Raw genomic sequence first — 18,451 nt, 5'->3', positions numbered from 1 at the left:
TCGCAGCGGCCAACAGAATCCAAGTTCATTGCACGGCAGTGACGTGCATGCGCACGAATTTACCGAAGTTGCCAACGTCGTGGCGATCGTCACAAATAACTATGGTAATAAAATAGCACTAGCTCGACAACTTCACGCCGTCGATTCGCACGACTGTCAACGGAGCTTTCGAAAATGCGCTGGAAGACGCGCGCCGATTTTGCTCTGTGAATGTGACTTGGACTTGGCTGCGGGAGAGTCGTGGAATCATGTGGCCGATGCGGCCAGAGATGACTCGCGACGAGTGCAGGAAGTGCCTACGATATCTCGGTAAGGTTATGTAGATTGATTATTAGCCTTGTTAGCGTAGCGAGCGAGCGAGTCGGCCTTGTTACTGTCTCACGTTCGCACTTCGACTCTCATATCGTCCGTAAAAATGCTGTCGCTGGACGCAAAGATATTCTGTTCGTCGCACTCGTCTGCTATGGCGAAGTAGGGCGACTCATTGAGGGCTACGATTCTTGCCTCATGTGTTCCTCTGTGGAGCGAGAATAGAACTCGCTCTGAGAGTTCTAGGAAACCAATAACGCGTCCAGCGACAGCGGTTATGACTTGACAGGAAAGCCGAGTTTTCATCTTTTCTTTGGTTCTTAAATATGATGATCCATTAAGTTGATCCCTCTGACGATCTCTAAATATAATACTCTCTGACTTGTGTCGGTCCCTTGATGGACCATGGCCAAGGAAGGAGAACAAAATATCACATTGGAAGATATCACAAATGCACGCTTGCATTATTTTGGCAATGTTTAGAGTCTAAACTAACTGTAATGTACTCTTGTTTCATGTTAAAAATTTGGAAAATAACCTTTGTATTGCATAGATAGCAATGGAATTAGATTGTACATGGATGATGATAAGAACATTCAATTTCTTATTTCTGAGCTCATTTTCTATGCGCATGTAAGATGACGAAGTATAGGCAAAAAGCACATTTTCTTCTAATGAATTATCAAAATAATTTATACAAATATTTTAGATATATTAAAACATATCTAATAAACTATATATTTATAATAAGTATTTTTTTAGAAAATATATTAAAAAAGTATATACATATTTACAATATATATATATATATATATATATATATATATTTAATACAAAAAACTTGATATATGATTATATGATCTAAAATTAAATAAAATTTATATAAAAATATAAAAAAATTTACATAGATATGACTCACAATTTGATTATTTTATTTATTAGAATATAATTTATTTTTCTAATGATAAATTTCAGTTTTAGATAAATATACGAATTACAAATACACACATGCGCGCATACATACATATGCACATATATATTTATGTATATATAGCATGATTTATTAATTTTTATAGAACATGTTCTTTTTCTGTATTACAGAATTAGATGCTTATGGAAGTATGGTCTCTGTCCTGCGAGCTCAAGGCCCTTTTACCAGTGAGAAACAGAAATTGTTACAAGAACTTGCTAAAGTATTACATATTTCTAATGAAAGACATCGTGCTGAAGTACGGAGAGCTGTAAATGATGAAAAGCTTGCAACAATTGCAGAACAGTATGTATCCTGTAGAATAAGGCTGATTAAGGCTTGCAAAAGAGGTGTTGATTGCATAATGTGTATAAGAATATTATATAAGATTTAATGAAATTAGGTAGTATGGAATACAATTGATAAGCACAATATTATGGAAAATTGATATTTCTTTAATGTAAACTTATGATTATATAGACTTAATGGTCCGAATACTGGTACGGATTGGACTCTAGAAGGTCGCAGAACTATTCCTCTTTTGCCAAGGTTAAAGGCGCGATCTGCCTTTACAGCATTAGCAAATAGCTTGTCTCTTACAACTGCAATTGCAAACGAGAAGCTAGATAGATGCAATACTATTAGTCAATCTGGGAACTTGACAGGTATAAGTAATAAGTGTGATGATAGCTTATTTTAATTATATATTTTAATTATATTTATTATATGTTTTTATGTTAATAGCTGCTGAAACTGAATCTCATTCTAAAATGAAAATGGAAGAAAATTTATCTACTGATGCAAAATTGAACAGCTTTGAAAATGAGTTCAATGATTTGAGTAGAACCTTACAGGAAGTAAGTGAAAATATGATAAAGCAATTACCTAATTGCAATTTTGTAAATAAACGTTTGTATTATATCCACGTTTTACAATATATCTTACGTTTTATTAATAATTTTATTTATAATTCGTAGAATTCAAATTTGACTGAAAATGAGAGGATAGATAACAAAGATGTCGTTGGTAAAATTAATGAGAAGAAATTTTCTCTGAAACGTAAATCTCCTTCCCCCTTGCCGACGGCACCACCAAATAAAGTTTTAATAGTATCTGAATCACCAAACCATACTTTGTGGACCTCTGAAAATAAGCAAGCATCAGAAGTATTACAAGTAACCAAACATCAAAATTTTGCGTTAATTACGGTTACTGGTAACGAGATCTTAGGTTAGTTTCTTTTTTATCTTACTATTTTTATATAAGTTCCTCGGAAATTAAATTAATATCATCCTCATGTGCATTATTGGATTATAAAAAGCAAACAAATGATTATTTTAAAACCAAAATTGATGAACAAAAATTTTATATATTCTAATATTTTATATGTATCTTTTACGTATGTAATTTTCTCAATTATTTTATTTTCATAAACTCAGATTCGAACGAAAACACAGCAGTGTCAGAACACCCAAACGAATGCACTGTAGTTCCATTAAACAAACCTATAGTTGCTACAACAACTTCCGTATATACAAGCAATGCCAACAATCCTAAGACGGTAGTAAGCACTGAGCAGAAAATCAGTACAAAAGTAGTACCGGAAATATCCAATGATGTATCCGATAATACAAATAAGTTGCATTCTACAAGTAAAGAAATGCAAAATAGCACGTGTATGTATCTCAAATCGTATTTAATTTTAGAATTTTGTGACAATTGATTTTTGGACAATTTTAAACACTAGTCTCTTTTATTGTTACAGATAGCATACAGAAAATCCAAGTATCTGACGATATTAGTTCAAATTTATCATGCGTGAAAAGCTCGGTGACACCAATCATACAAAATACTAACGTATCGAGTAAGTATTGAACATTTATTCATCCGTTTATGTAAATGTTTTATAAAATGATAAAACACCTGACAGTAATTTTCCATCCACTTTTGTACTCTTTCACAGTCTTTGAATTTTCACATTTTAAGAATTTTTTAATAAAATATTTACCTAAAATGAGATTCAAATTTAAAACTTACTAATTGCAAGTTAACTGCTTTCATATGAGGCTTTATTCTAATTTTCGTATGCCTTATTCTAATTTTTACTTAAATATAGAAATTTTATAAACAAGATTAAATAAATTTTTAGGTCCTCGGCTTACGCAATCAGTGCCTGTGTATCCTGGTACTACGGTATCGAGTGGCCCTGGGCCACCTCAAGTTAAACAAGTTCCCATAGCATTAATGTGTAAGAAACTGCCATCCGAACAAATTGTAAACTTTGATCATCAATCCACTGCCAAAACGGTAAATGTAAATACGCTGCAGTGATTTTATGAAATATTTTTATATCCTGCTTTTTTTTTATTCATATTGAAGGTATTATAAGAATATTATAAATTATTTTAATTATAATTATTTTATCAAGAATGTATATATTTTATTACAAATGCTTTTTTCAGGGTATTTTTCCCAAGAAAGTTGTAAATATGCCTCATTATACTAATACTAAATTAAATAAGACTAACGTGATTGTCATCCAGAAAGCAAAAGCTGTAACACTATCACATGCAGGCAAGGTATTCTAATAATAAATCCAAAGATAAAATAAAACTCGAGATTTTTATCATATTGATTGCTCTACTGATTATTCCAGGAAGTACTGGGGAAAGTAATAATGGGAGGAAAGAATCTATGCGTTACGAGCCAACATAATGCGAATTCGATCAATGTTCAACCCCATCATATTTCTCTGAATAATGGAGATCAAATAAAGACTATACTACCGACTGCAAACTCGCCACAAAATATTGAATCTGTTAAAACGAATATAAAGGTGATTTTTTTTTTATATTTCATATTTTCCATCGTTATTATCTTTGTTTAATTTGTTACATCTTTTAATGTTATATATGCATATATGATTACATTTTGCAGTCTGGAAAAGCAGCGGTTGTGTCTGTGGTCACGCGTTTACGACACGACGTTCCGGAGAACAAGGTTCTCTCACAGCTTTTCGACTCGCCCGCTATTGTTAATATTGAAAAACCCAAAACTGTGATACAAGATGTAAACGCACGCTTGCCAAATGAAGAATGCAATAGCGACAAAAATACGATTGATCGCGAGTCGTCTCTGAAAATAGATTCCGCGATTACTTCTATAGTGGAAGAAAAACAGCATAAGTTAGTACAAAAGTGATATCATGCGCAGATAAAACAACTAATTTTTTGATATGTCAAATTTTAAGAGTATTTTCATTAATATTTATCTTTCTTTTATAGAACAAAAAATGATATTGTCGCGAGCATGAATTCTCAAATCAACCTGCTAGATCCGAAATCGCCGGGCAGCAAAGAAATACTCGTCAGATCGAAGCAACTGCAAGGTATGTTAGTTATACAAGTATATAAAAAAATGCACGTATCTCAATTAAAATTTAATCAAATTATCAAAAGAATGTTGTGAAAAAATTACGTTTACTTATGTTCTCCACAGATAACATTGAGGGTAATATTCGAGTAGAAAAATCCGATGAGGACGCAAATATACTTAACACAAAAACATTTGAATTGACGAAAAATCTGCAAAACTTCCAGTACCTAATGAACAATGATGAAAATTGCGATTTGGAGAAATCATCAAGATCGGTGGTAACCGTAAATCAGATAGACGACCATGGTGACTCGTAACAATTAAGGATCTCGTATTTCGCATTACGTATTTCGTAATCATCATTGCACGACGGCAAGGCTGATATTTTCGTTCCGAAAGCATACTGATATAATTATCATCTATAAATATATATCCGTATGTTTATATTTATATGTGTATATTTTATATTCGTATGCCTATGTTCACTCTTTATAAGATTTCAAAAGGATTGAAAATAATCGATATCTCATCGATATATATGCAGAACAAATAGGATAATTTAATCATTTGTAAAAATCTGACTTCCAATTGTGTTAATTGATATTATTATTGTATATAAGTGCCAAAATTATACAATATTAATTTATACTTTTGTAAAGAAACAATCATGCGTTCATCCATTCATGAATATCTCTTAATAATCTAATTGTTAATACGGGCGAGGGGGTGGACCACCACGCATCAATCCTGGAGGTGGACCTCTCATGCCAGGTGGTCCCATCGGTGGGCCACCACGTCCAATAGGCGGCATTCCTGGAGGCATACCTGTAAATACATTGAAACATAGCACTTTATAATCACTTCTACAATTATATAATTTAATAGATTTACAGATTTAACAGATTTAAAATTATCCACTTTCAAAAAGGCCATATAAGAAATTATGCATTCTATGCATTGCCAGTGAACATCTATAATTATATGATATGAATTATTATATTTTCAGTATTGGCAATGAAAAATGTAGCCTTAATTATTGCCATTTTTCCGCATTTTTGATTTGTGTGAAGAAATAGTTAACACAAAGATCATATATTTTGACAACTTGTATATTTTTCATATGTGTATGTAGCTGTCATTACGGATAAGATTACAAGTTGTGTGAAAATATTTCATTTCATATTTTCTTCAGAGTATTTTATAGTCAATTAAATGTTAAAAATATATTATTATATAAATAATTTTCTTCATATCATGACATTTGCTCATAACATGATGTAAACATATAACTGTGACATAAATTAATAGAACTGATCTGAATTTTATATTTAATATTGAAAAATATAACGCCAGAAAATAATGTGCACATAGCATTTTCTGTAGTATCTTACATAAAAAATATATTAAATATAGAACTGTTTTTATAAATCTTATTCTAGTAAAGAACTTTATAAACAGATACTAATTTATATCAGATTGTTTAATAATTGAATTTGACAGCACAAACAAAATTAAAGTTTTTTGCCAAATAAAAAAGCTAAGTGCTTCAAGAAGATATTCTATTTTTCAGCAGCAGTCAATGTGAAAAGATATTCAGCTCAAAGAAAAAAAAAAAGATCTTACCCATCATTCCAGCTGGTGGTCCCATCATACCTGGTGGCGGCCCACCAACTGGCATACGTGGTGGACCACCAGGATGTATTTGAGGTGGCGCTGAAACTTGTCCCCTGCTGCCAGGTGTCATAATTTGTTGAGATGGACCTCCAACGCCTCTCACAGGTCCTTGCAATCCAGCCGGTACTCCCGCAACATTTGCAGGCATACCTCTACCAGTAGCACGAGCCATGCCTGGTCCTGGTGCTGCTCCTGGAATCGGTACTCGGGGCAATCCTTCTTCAGGAGGTGGTGGACCTTCTACTGTCAAGGAGACTATATTCTCGCCACGTAAAAGTACAAAACCTAACACACGCTTTTCCTCTCTTTCTGGTTGTTTTGTATTCTTCGGTTTGATCTTACGAAATTCTTCGCAATCACCAAGTATCAAGTTCATGTGCTTATCAAAAGCTTTGAATGTACCTATGAATGTTCTAGAATCCTGTAGAATGATTCTAACTCGGTAATTAATATGTTGCAGCATCTTATTATTCTTGCCAATCGTCTAAAAAATAAAATATATCAAATAAATATAAAGTAGAATAATGAAATAGAAATAATAAATTGTTATACAAAGATATATAGCTTCATATATTAACAATTGTATACTCATAAAACATTAAAAAAATATATATTATATTAATAATTTATTTAGAGATCTTTATATATGTCAATAAAAACATTTTGTTATTTAAATCTCAATTAATGAATGCTAGCAAGGTTACAAATTTTAAAATGAAAGCTTTTTATTACTGTTCTTGGTCTTTTTTATATCAGCACTTTAAGTAAAGAAACTGTTTATACAATTTTACTTTATCCATATATATGTCTATTGAAAACTACAAATGATTTTATTTTTGAAAGTACAAAAAATATGTTAAAATATTATTAGCATCTATTCTCATCATTTGTCTTTTATTATATAATATAAAACATCATATAATTCTTATTTTACAGATTTTCATTCAATTATTCGTCTAGTGTTCTTTTTTGATTAGAAAAGCCTGCTCAAGTTTCCAATGCAGAAAAATTCAAGCAGATCAATTCGGAGACTTAAAAAGCCATTGAATTATAATTAACTTAATAATGATAATTTTCGCCGCTTACCATTTTGACTGATTGTTTTTAACGTAGAGCAATGTTACAAAAATTCGTCACGAAAAATCCTCACGGATCCTCAGCTATATAACCTCTTTTGAAAAGAAGCAAGCTAATGGATGGAGCCATTAAACCGCCAAATCTATCGGCATCATCAATAAGCACCGGCAAAGAAGATTACGTTCCAAAATCCTACTCAACGGATAAATCCCAGTCTACAATAGATGTAGTAAGTTTTAAGCTATAAGAAATGGACGAATCATAATCGCAGAATAAGAGAATAATCGACTATGATTGGTTAATTTCTTATGGCTTAAGTCTTAGATCCGGTTGCACCAATATTATTTAAACTTTAAGCGAGACTTAATACATAATATACGTGACACAAATTATATATTAAATACCACTTAAAATTCAAAATAACATTGGTGCAATCGAGCCTTAATCACCTATCGTAGACCGGGACTAAAGAAGTATTTAATTGATCAATCAGAACTAAAGCTAGCGACATACGATGCTTTTTTTCCTGCTGGTTTGCTAACTGGATTTGCGTGCTTGCTAAGCTCTTGATTGGTATATTCTTTTAAATCTTTTAGATCTTTTTGATTGGTATATTCTTTTAGATCTAAAAAAATATTGATAAGAAATCTTCACATTTTTTATTCTGATTGGTCAAGTAAATGCTGCGAATTTTACTCTATGCGTCGAGTAGAGTTTTGGAACGTATCACACATGATGTAAAGAAACAAAGTGTGCTCTTGCGCATGAAAGCGGGGATGGACCAATGAGGATGGTGAAACAAGTAGCCGACCATATTAATCAGCCAATTAGCGATATTCAAAATGTAGCATAAATAAGGAATAAACAATTAATGAATTTATTTAATTAACTACTATTGTGACTTTATTATTAATAATTATTAAATTATCAAATCATATGTCACGTAATTACAAATCTTAGTTAATTTTACTATTATTTTTCCATATGGAAGGCGACTTGTTCCAACACCATATCTGCGCAGACTAGATTCAAATTGGATCTACCTGACGAGCATACTTTAGTCTCAGTACAATAAGTATTTAATCTTTAAGGCATAAGAAATTGACCAATCATAGTCGATTATTCTTTTCATATTTGATTATAATTGATCAATTTCTTATTTCTTAAAGCTTAAATCACCTATTGTGGACCGACACTTAGATTTGTTTTTTATTTCTGAATTGGTACTAGTTCACAATTTATCTTTCTTTCTTACACTAGAAGAAGAAAGATAAACTCTGAACTAGTGCAGCTAGTTCAGCTAAAAAGAACAGACTCTTTGTCTCCGTGCTACAATTAGTGTCGGTCCACAATAAGTATTTAATCTTTAAATACTTAATCTTTTCGTAAGAAATTGACCAATCAGAAAAATAAGTCGATTATTCTTTTCATATTCGATTATAATTGGTCAATTTCTTACTTTTTAAAGTTTAAATCACCTATTGTGGACCGACACTTACAGATAATAAAATATCACAGATAACAAAAAGCGCCATATGAGCGCCAAAAAAACGCTTATCATATATGATTAAATTATTAATTATGATTTAATTATTATTATCGGCAGTTTCATTTTTTAATAACATAATAAATATTATGCATAGTCTAAAATTCTCTAAAGAATTGATAAAAAAATATATTCTCTAAAGAATTATAATCTTTAATATTAAAGAAATTAGCGACTGCGACAGTTTATTTACAAAGGGGTAAAATACAACTACAGCTATTTTAGCTATATTAATAGCTATACAGTCGCTAAATAATACGAGTATTCTACTAATGTAATTTTTACTATTTTCTACTTGTTTTCAAAAAAACAAAAAAAAAGTAATCGATGCCGAAGCGATAACTTCACATTTTTCGCCTAAACATGCTGTATTCACAATTCATAGAAAAATGAATGTTTGATAGATTCGATAAATCTATTTAGTTTTGATTTCTCATGTAATTTCAAGCTTTATATAAATAATTTATATAAATTTCGCGAGTATGCATGTCGGAGAAAAGCAAATCGCTCAAGCTGCTCCTTGTGAATTGAACACCATTCATCCTATTGTAAGAAATGAACAATATCAACAAGCAGATGATTTTGGCTTGCACAGAAAAGTAAAAGGGATATGAATACACGAAAATTTATTACACACTATTATTAATATAAATAATATGATATATACAAATATAATTTTTGTTTGTTATTAGATCTTTGATGAGCTCAAGTATTCTAATAGAAAGGATAGATTTGCATTGGCTCAAAGAAATTTGTCTCTTCAATCAATGAATGTAATCGATACAGAAAAATTTCCGAATACGTCAAGCAAGACAGAAAATTCATTTGCCAGAAAATATGATACATCCATATCTGAAAGCAACGTGATTCAACAACTTGAATATATCTCATGGAAATATAAAAATCCATATAGCATTTCTATTAATAATCATATGGATAGTAAAAAATCCATTAATACATTAGGTAAATAAATACACAAACACAATAACTGAAATGGTGAAATATTACTCTTTTTTTATAAATCAATAATCAATTATTTAATAAAATTCTGATAATTTAATAATAGCTAGCTATGTTATTTAAATAATTAATCTTGATTGTTTTGAATCTTGATCTTGATGTGTTTTCAATATTAGCTTATATATTTTTATTGTTTGATGTATAAATTTTTACAATAATCAAAATCTTATATTGACAATTCAAATTGATTTAATATATATGAAAAATGTCTATCTTTTAAAGTGCAAATGTAAAATTAAGAAATAATTGAAAAATGAATAAGAAAAAAATAAACATCATACATACGTGTATCGTTGTACAATATTATAGAGAATGTTCTCAAAGAGGACGAGCCTCAGGAAGGAAGAACAAAGCGAAGCATTCTCTCTGATTGTCGAGAATACTTAGCTACCTATCAAGAATCCTGTGGTACACCGCGCACTGAATATTCTTACGCTGCCTTGATTGTAGTTATGGCTCAAGCTACGGCACGATCTCTTCTGGCATTAATATATGTGATCGTTAATGTCGTTCCTGTTATTAAAGTGATTATCAGCACATTTTTAAATTCTCTATGCCAGTAAAACAAAACTAAGATATTGAATGTATAATCCTATGAAATATTTCAGATGTTTTCTTTCATATTGAGATTTGTGTTGGACAAGATAATCAACATACGCAGGACCAAGAATTTTCAGCAAGCGACAGTGAAATTTACAATCCTCATCATACAATTGTTTAGCATATACATTTGTCTTATATTTATATTTAGCTTTATCATTTTGCCGATTATACAAATGATAATTAACATTGCAGCTAAACTTGTAATGCATAATGAAATTGCGATATTGTAAAATATGAATAAAATTATATGACGGTGTTACCTTTGGAGAAATTTTTTAATTGTAGTTTTAATTGTGGTTTTGCTTTGTACAAATTTATGAACACGCCTAATAATCTAGTTGTTAATTATTCCTTTAATATAATAAAATATCATAAATTAATTTGAGGGTATTAAATAGAAAACAATGAAATCGAATTAATAAACGACAACTAAAACGACCGAAAATACCAAGAAAACGATAATATTCAGTCTCAAAGTGTGACTTGCCGCGCCCCAGCCACATTCTAGCTCCGTTTTTAACAAGTTCGATAACGATACATTATTTTTGTTTAGACAAAATGTCTCGCGGATATCATCATCCCAACCATTATCCCAACAATTGAACTTGTCATCCTCTTCATGCTCGAAATTATGAAATTCATCATAAGAGATACATCGATCCTCTCGGTATTGTCTGTGTTTCCTCTGCCATACTTCTATCCATCTATGTAAAAAAAATAATATCGTTTATTACTTGTTATTTTAGTAAATTAATTTTACAAATAAAAATTTGACAAATAAAAAAAATTGCATAAGAAAAATCACAAGAAAACATTCATAAAAACTTTACAAATTTTGAAATCCAACTATAATACAAAATAATATGCACTTTGTTTTTCATCATTATTTTGTAATTAAAATACTACTGAGGCGATATGGCATTATAGCTTATTAATTTCGTTTTTCTTAAATGTATATTACCATTAATGTTTATAAATAGTCTATCATAAGAATCCAATTTTATTATGTCGTACCCAATATCGCAATCGCAATTGAGATGACTGCCTGCTAATCGAAGCTTCATGAGGAATCGTTCGCTTGGTACTCCTGGTTTGTAACCGGATGATGGATTATGCAGCGTTCGAATATCACTATCGCGAATCTCCACTGTTACGTTGCGCACATGTTGTGCATTTCTGAATATTTCCCGAGGCACGATCGTCACACTGGTATTGTACAAGCCAAAATGAAGATGCGGATTTCGCATGCCCTAAAAAGTTATTCAATATGCTTCAATATACTTCAAAATAAGTGTCTATTAATTCTAAATAATATTTACTAATACTAATATCTAAGACTCTTACATACTAATGACAATAATTGTATTTTCCTATAAAGATTAAATAAAAATTTGGACAAGTTAAATTTGAGCTAAAAAATTAGTTAAATTTCTGTTTAAATGGAAAAAAATATTCACAGAAAAGTTCATGAAATTTATTTTAAGATCTGACAAAATTTTACATAAAGTTTGAAGAGGAATTAATCAAGCGGAAACTTACGCGCAATATCTCTGGATGTATATTCTTCAAAGATTTACCAGTCAATGTAATGTTGTACAATTTATAGGGTAATTTTCCCCTCATTTCCTTTTCTAAATCGGTGTCATTTTGAACCTATCACAAATAGCTTAAATGCAGTAAATTTAATTCTTATAGTATAATATTTTTACTTAATACTCACATCAATGAGCAAATGTTTTAAACCATGATTATATTTCAGAATGTTGGGAAAATTGAAATTCTTTATACCGTTGTATGCAGTGATGTGCAATTTACGGAGTTTGCTGGCTTTGCAGAATGCACCTGCCTATGAAAATTGATTACAAAATTCATCTTTGTGATAAGATTTCAAATTTACATATCATTCGTGATTTGTAAATTCAAAATATAAGTCAAGAATTTACTTCAAAAGTTGATAGACTAAGCCTTTGTATATCAAGCTCTTCGAGACTGTCGGTCACCCCAAGAAAGCTGGTATTCGTAATGGCGGTAATGGGATTGTTTGCCAAGTTGAAGGTCTTCAATTCCGGCAATGTGTGAGTGATCAATGGTACTACTGTTAAATCATTGAAACTTAAATCTAAATAGTGAAGAGACGTCAGATTCAATGACATTTCCGGAGGAATTGATGCCAGCTCGTTATGTGCCAGATATAAAGTTTGTAATCGTCTCAAAGGTAATTCTGGAACCTATATTATCAATTATATGTTGCATTCTATATGATTATCATTTAATAAAATACTCACACTTAGAAGAGAAATATTACTCAGACTTAGATATAGAAGCGTATCTTCTAAGCCATAGAACGTTCTTCCGCGGCTTTCCAAAACAAGTTGCTTATTGTGGCTTAAATCGAGATGAGCTAGATATGGTAAATCGGAAAATACACCGTCGTCTAATCTAACAAGTCGATTATATGAAAGATCTAGCCACACGAGACCCTTGAAAAATAATATATTAAAAATATACAAATGTGTGATATAAATCTATAATAATTATTTAATAGTATATAATTAGATAATAATAAAAAACAGTAAGTAATCATATTCTTCTTTTCTTTTTATAATTCAGATTCATTTCAATGTACCTTAGAATATTCTGAAAATGATGCTTACTCTGAGTCTAAATATTGTATCGGTGCTATGAATCCCTGACAAAACATTCCAGGACATGTCTAAACTTGCTAATTTCGCAGTAGAAGTCACTGACATACTCTTAACGGGCAGCCTTGTAAATTGATTGTGCGAGAGATCAAGACTCTCTATGCTGGAGTCTGTAAATATGTTGTCTGGCAATGTTCTCAGTTTATTATGAGATAAATCCACGATGCGCAACTTTTGCAGTGGTCTTAGAATCTCTGCAGGAATATCCATGATTTCGTTCCAGGAAAGAAACAACACTTGCAGATTCTTCGTATTATTGAAGCAACCAAAGTCAATTTCCATCAGTTCGTTGTGTCTCAAGTCGAGCCATTGTAAGTGAGGCATGTTGCTGAAGATACCTTGAGTAATGTTTCTCAATTGATTTTTTGACAGATACAGATGAGTGAGCGAGTACTCAACTGGCTTGAAGTAATATTTGGCGATATCAGAGATATTATTGTAACTCAAATCTAAAACTTTGATGTTTGATTGCACATTGCCGCCAACTAAAAATAGAAATTTGAAACTTAAAAATATTAGCTAATAAAGAATATTAATAACAGTAAATAAATAAAGAAATAACATTAGTATTATTTATTAAATAATTTAAATAAAACCAGACAAAATAATTAAAAATTAAATTTTATATATCCATTGTATATCATTGCTAAATTAAAATTAAAGTTAATAGAAAGATGAAATACTATTTTTATTAAACATAGTATTTGACGATTGCAAACTTACCGATAGACGAAGATGTAAAAAGAGTGTTATTTATCCATAATTTTGAAATTTCATTATGGCTAACATTAACTTTGAATGATGACAATGTTCCCACTTGATCAAACGATGCAAAGTCAAATTCATGAAGATTGTTATAAGCAAGATCAAGAAACTCAAGATCAGGTAAATTCTAAAAAATCAATAATGTATTTGACATGTTTTAAATTAATTTATTTGTACAAATTAATGTAATTGAATTTTAATTGCATTAAATATTAACAATAACTAACAGCAATAGAATTTTTATCTTTAGTTAATTTTAAGTTTCTAATTTTAAGAATCTATCTAGCTTTAAATACAATCAAACTCACCCATACAATCTATGTAACTTCTAGTAATCAGAACTTCTAGAATCGCACGTGTATTCGTATATTAAATTACCTGAAAGGCTTCATCAGTGATATCTCTAATCTTGTTGCCGCGCAAATTGATATATTTAAGTTGGTTCATGTTCATAAAAGTCCGTCTTTCGATTTTTTCAATGGCGTTATCTTCCAAATTGATTATCATTAAGGTCGACAAATCGACGAACGTATGAGTTTGCAGATTTTTCACTTGATTAAACGCAAAATTAATTTCTTCTAGCGACGAATGGATATCACCCTAAATAAAATAATTTTTTTTTATCATAAAAGACATACGCCGTAAGAACGAGCAATTTACCTGAAAGGTACCCTTCGGTATATTATCAATTTCGTTATCCTGTAGTTCAATGCGTTTAATCCTTTTCAAGAAATGGAAAGACGTAGCAGGTAAGGAACGAATTTTGTTATTACTGAAATCGAGATGCTGCAAATTCGTCAACGATTTCAATGGTCGATTTGGTATTTCGGAAATTGTGGAGGAAAGGCCGTGAGATATTCTTAACATCAACAAAGAATGGCCCACCTGTATGAGTTTTAAAAAATTGTTAGACAACTCTGTATTGTTTATATAATTTTCTTATTGTACGTAGGACATTTAATCTTACAAATTCGCTTTATTTTATTAATTTTTTTCAATTTTAATTATCTTGTCTCAAGTTCAAGATGAGAAAGTTCAAAAAGTATAATAAAAGTTTATCAGTACCTCTGAAAAAGCTTCGTCATCTATCGTCGATATTGAATTCTCAGAGAAATCAAGGTACTTGATCCCACGAACGTGCATGAAAGTATGACCCTTGATCGTGTTCAAATTACTATTAATTATTCGAAGTTCCTTAATATCCATACCGAATTCTAGAAAATCATTCGGTGATAAGATCGCCTGTGGCATTCGGGAGATCGAGAGGAAACGTAGATTTCTCATTTGCCGCAGATCTTGAAGGGAAATCATGCTGTTCTGCTTGCCGCTGAGATCCAAGTTATACAAGGAATATTGGAAACCATTAAAAACTTCGGCTGAAAGTATGTATCATGAGGATGTGTGTTTCGTGTCCGCCAATTGTAAAAAATGTGCGTTACTTACTTGGGGAAAAAGTATCGATACGATTTTCACGAAAGACCAGCGTACGCAGGAAATCGAACTCTCGGAATAGACGATTAGGAAGCACAGTTATATTGTTTCCTGATACGTCCAATAATTCAAGCGAAGATTCCAAACCGGCAAGATTCGCTGAGTTGATCTCCAACAGATCGCAATCGCTCAAATACAGCTCACGAATGCGTGAATCTCTAAATGTACTCTCCTTTAATTATAAATATTCAACATTTGTAACTATCAATTATTATCATTTAATATTATTAATATTAAATCTTAATATCTCAAATATCTCCTAAACACTCTTTTAATTTTTACTCATTACTTTGAATTGCGAGCTCTAATTCAGCATCGTACCTCGATCATCGTCAGAGGATTACCTCTGAGATACGTGCGATTGACCTTGAAAAAATGCTGAAAATCACCGGACTCAAGGGTTTCGATCTGATTGTAATCTAGCTGCAGCATGTCCAAGGACATTTGTATACCTCTGACCTCTGGTTCCTGTTGAATTTGCAGCATTTTTGATATCCTATTGTAACTAAGATCGAGAATTTTCATGCGTTTTAATAAAGCCAATTGAGCATATGGCACATATGTCAATTGATTATCATTCAGATAAAGATGTGTTAAGTGAGCCATCCCATCTCTGAACACTGAAGGGTCGATCTCCTTCAAGCTATTCTCACGAAGATCTAGGATCTCCAGATATGTAAGACTAACAAAAGCATCAGCTGGTAGTTTCTCGATCGCATTTCTTCCTAGACGTAAAGTTTGTAAGGAGTTCTCCAAACCACGCCAGTTTTCTGGTACTATACGAGATATCTTGTTACCTGTATATAAAATTGCACGATAATACTAGAGTTTTCAAACTATTATGTCATTGTAATTTTTATGTATATTTTTTAAACTTAAAATTACGTGATTTTTATTTTATTCTATTAAATTTTTATATGTTTGTAAAATTAATATAAATGTTTATCTTTCATATAATGCTTTTAAATAATTATGATGTCAATAAAGATTTATATATAGAAGTCATTAAAATGTCTAATTTGGTATAATTTATAATTAATTTAATTCAAATTGAAAGCGAATAGCAAATACCTGTGAGTTCGAGTAGTCGCAATTTTTGTAAATGTCTAAATGATTTGCTTGGTACGTTCGCAAGTTGATTATAGGACAAGTCGAGCTCCCATAATGATCTCTCGAGGCCTAGAAAGGCTTCTTCTGGAATGTCGGCTAGAGGATTATGCTTAATCTGTAGTTTGTAAAGACCTAAAATATATGAAAAACAATATGCATCACTCTTACGGATTCTTTACAGTCTATCCCTAGCTCAAAAGTGAGTTTATAATTAAAAATATAACAATAATTATAATAATATATAACAATAATTTTTAGATAAAAAGGGAAATTTTAATAAAACAATATTATATAGTTATATCAAAAAATAAAAATTTTGTACATGTATTTTTTAATAAAAGATACTTTTTTTATTAAATGTATAGAATTAAATTTTTAATAAACACTAGAAGAAAATATAGATGTAGAATTGAAATAAGACACGAAGCAATATTTTGTTCCATTATATTAATACAGCTGCATACCAGTGTTCATGAGGTATTGTGGTTGTAGAAATCTTAATCCATTGTTCTCTAGTAGGAGCATGAATACCTTGGATGAATTAATTAATTGTGGTATTCGTGGCATCGGCACGTTGTAGCACGCCACTATGCCGAGATCCGGTATGGCTTTCGAACAAGTGCAGAGTGGATTAAAGAAGCAGGGTGGATATTGGACCGGTAGCTCATGCATTCGCACCACGGATGCCCACATCATCAATAGCAAGGTGATTATCAGCATAGCGTACGCGACTTTCACCAAAGTAAAGAGCTTCTGCAAATATACGGAATTGATTCCGTATATCAAATTCGCTTCAAAAACGACATCGTGTAAGGAAGCTTTTCTATCATAATTAAAATTTCCATCAAATATATAGCTTAGTTTCTAGCATAAAATATCATTCAAGAATAGTACGAATATAAAGAATAAATTTTACTGACATATATCAGATTATATTATTTATCAAAATATTTATAATTCATGTAATCAATATATTAAATAATTGTTATTTTAAACATTTAAAGATTATGTTCCTAAATGTTCGACTTCATCTAATATTTGACTTCAGATATTGAATTTTTAATTTGGTTTAATTGTTACAATTTAATTTTTCATAACTTTCTCATTCATTTTATTTTTTTGCTTTAAAAATCCAAGAAATCTTTATGTAAAAATAGTAAAATCTAAAGTTTATTTTTTTATGATTTTTGTGACATGGAAAGATATTTGCACTTTTGAGTTTCCAAAATTATACGCCTTCTGTATCTTTGTCTTTAATAATAATAATTTCCCGTATACTGAAAATAATACCGACAATCTTCAATAGTCTCAGTACTATTAATAAAAATTGTAGCCAAAATATAAATTACAAATAATTTTGATATTTTACCATGCTCTTTTGAGTTGTCTCTCGTTTCTTTCCTCGTGTTTTATTCTTCCATTGACATCGAACAACGAACACTAACTAACCATTCGCGATGTGCTCGCTTGTCATTGCCACACAATAGGGCTTCGCATCCATACTGAGTCTCGGTGCTTCTCTTTACCCGATTACAAACATAATATTCCATTAGGTGATGATCGAATAGATCGAATTATACGCGCAAAATTTAAATTTAAGTCTATTTGTCGCAGCTTATAATTGTATTTAAACTCGTCAGAAGCTTCGCGGTCACTATGAGAACATTTCAATAATGTATCATTCAAAACTTTTTTGGAATTAATAGTTTTAATGTTTTACTATTCTCTCAAATTGTTTTCGTACAAATTTTTCAATTTCACTTTTTTCCTTTACGGTACATGGAGACGTATAAGAGAATGGAAGATTGA

At 30.8% G+C, this 18,451-nt stretch overlaps 4 protein-coding genes across 7 annotated transcripts; 2 read left to right on the top strand and 2 right to left on the bottom strand.

Annotated features, from left to right (window-relative positions):
* The first annotated feature begins 104 nt into the window (after positions 1-104).
* LOC105422548 (uncharacterized) lies at positions 105-5,319 on the top strand. Of its 2 annotated transcripts, none has more exons than XM_011631966.3 (13): positions 105-309; positions 1,411-1,585; positions 1,760-1,944; positions 2,024-2,136; positions 2,257-2,509; positions 2,719-2,955; positions 3,045-3,143; positions 3,429-3,592; positions 3,742-3,858; positions 3,936-4,115; positions 4,217-4,464; positions 4,564-4,667; positions 4,778-5,319. In XM_011631966.3, exons 1-13 carry the CDS (start codon positions 249-251, stop codon positions 4,969-4,971), a joined length of 2,130 nt encoding a protein of 709 aa, XP_011630268.2. In that variant the 5' UTR covers positions 105-248; the 3' UTR covers positions 4,972-5,319. The 2 variants fall into 2 exon arrangements, with proteins under 2 accessions (XP_011630268.2, XP_011630269.2); XM_011631967.3 differs by having other exon boundaries at positions 106-309; positions 3,429-3,586.
* On the bottom strand, positions 5,243-7,593 carry SmB (small ribonucleoprotein particle protein SmB). The gene is made up of 3 exons (XM_011631965.3): positions 7,415-7,593; positions 6,278-6,812; positions 5,243-5,479 (listed from the first exon to the last, which is right to left on the bottom strand). Exons 1-3 carry the CDS (start codon positions 7,415-7,417, stop codon positions 5,364-5,366), a joined length of 654 nt encoding a protein of 217 aa, XP_011630267.1. The 5' UTR covers positions 7,418-7,593; the 3' UTR covers positions 5,243-5,363.
* Positions 7,594-9,156: 1,563 nt separating this feature from the next.
* Positions 9,157-10,833, top strand: LOC105422550 (uncharacterized). The gene is made up of 4 exons (XM_011631969.3): positions 9,157-9,550; positions 9,644-9,914; positions 10,281-10,495; positions 10,580-10,833. The coding sequence occupies exons 1-4, from the start codon at positions 9,434-9,436 to the stop codon at positions 10,802-10,804; spliced, it is 828 nt and encodes a 275-aa protein (XP_011630271.1). The 5' UTR covers positions 9,157-9,433; the 3' UTR covers positions 10,805-10,833.
* Positions 10,071-18,304, bottom strand: chp (leucine rich repeat containing G protein-coupled receptor chaoptin). 3 transcript variants are annotated; one of them, XM_011631968.3, is made up of 16 exons: positions 18,012-18,304; positions 17,107-17,395; positions 16,604-16,774; positions 15,854-16,329; positions 15,485-15,704; positions 15,107-15,417; positions 14,702-14,926; positions 14,420-14,641; positions 14,000-14,168; positions 13,229-13,761; positions 12,860-13,054; positions 12,518-12,802; positions 12,295-12,420; positions 12,114-12,227; positions 11,589-11,824; positions 10,071-11,278 (listed from the first exon to the last, which is right to left on the bottom strand). In XM_011631968.3, exons 1-16 carry the CDS (start codon positions 18,012-18,014, stop codon positions 10,990-10,992), a joined length of 3,864 nt encoding a protein of 1,287 aa, XP_011630270.2. In that variant the 5' UTR covers positions 18,015-18,304; the 3' UTR covers positions 10,071-10,989. The 3 variants fall into 3 exon arrangements, 2 of the variants coding, with proteins under 2 accessions (XP_011630270.2, XP_088934933.1); XR_016139724.1 differs by lacking the exons at positions 10,071-11,278; positions 11,589-11,824 and having other exon boundaries at positions 12,295-12,446; XM_089078807.1 differs by lacking the exons at positions 10,071-11,278; positions 11,589-11,824 and having other exon boundaries at positions 12,202-12,446.
* Between the last annotated feature and the right edge of the window lie 147 nt (positions 18,305-18,451).

This window comes from Pogonomyrmex barbatus, unplaced genomic scaffold (assembly GCF_055798465.1).
Source record: "Pogonomyrmex barbatus isolate J1 unplaced genomic scaffold, ASM5579846v1 scaffold3, whole genome shotgun sequence".
Taxonomy (NCBI): domain Eukaryota; kingdom Metazoa; phylum Arthropoda; class Insecta; order Hymenoptera; family Formicidae; genus Pogonomyrmex; species Pogonomyrmex barbatus.
This window is presented reverse-complemented; position numbering and strand designations above follow the sequence as displayed.

Coding starts and splice junctions, on each gene's coding strand:
- chp (XM_011631968.3), bottom strand. Junction 14,169..14,419: donor TCACTGATGAAGCCTTTCAG/GTAATTTAATAT, acceptor TTGATTTTTTAG/AATTTACCTGATCTTGAGTT. Junction 12,421..12,517: donor TTAGTCTATCAACTTTTGAA/GTAAATTCTTGA, acceptor CAATTTTCATAG/GCAGGTGCATTCTGCAAAGC.
- LOC105422550 (XM_011631969.3), top strand. CDS start 9,434: ATGCATGTCGGAGAAAAGCAAATCGCTCAAGCTGCTCCTTGTGAATTG. Junction 9,551..9,643: donor ATTTTGGCTTGCACAGAAAA/GTAAAAGGGATA, acceptor GTTTGTTATTAG/ATCTTTGATGAGCTCAAGTA. Junction 9,915..10,280: donor AAAATCCATTAATACATTAG/GTAAATAAATAC, acceptor ACAATATTATAG/AGAATGTTCTCAAAGAGGAC.
- SmB (XM_011631965.3), bottom strand. Junction 5,480..6,277: donor ACCACCAGCTGGAATGATGG/GTAAGATCTTTT, acceptor ATGTATTTACAG/GTATGCCTCCAGGAATGCCG.
- LOC105422548 (XM_011631966.3), top strand. CDS start 249: ATGTGGCCGATGCGGCCAGAGATGACTCGCGACGAGTGCAGGAAGTGC. Junction 3,593..3,741: donor CCACTGCCAAAACGGTAAAT/GTAAATACGCTG, acceptor TGCTTTTTTCAG/GGTATTTTTCCCAAGAAAGT. Junction 4,668..4,777: donor CAGATCGAAGCAACTGCAAG/GTATGTTAGTTA, acceptor TGTTCTCCACAG/ATAACATTGAGGGTAATATT.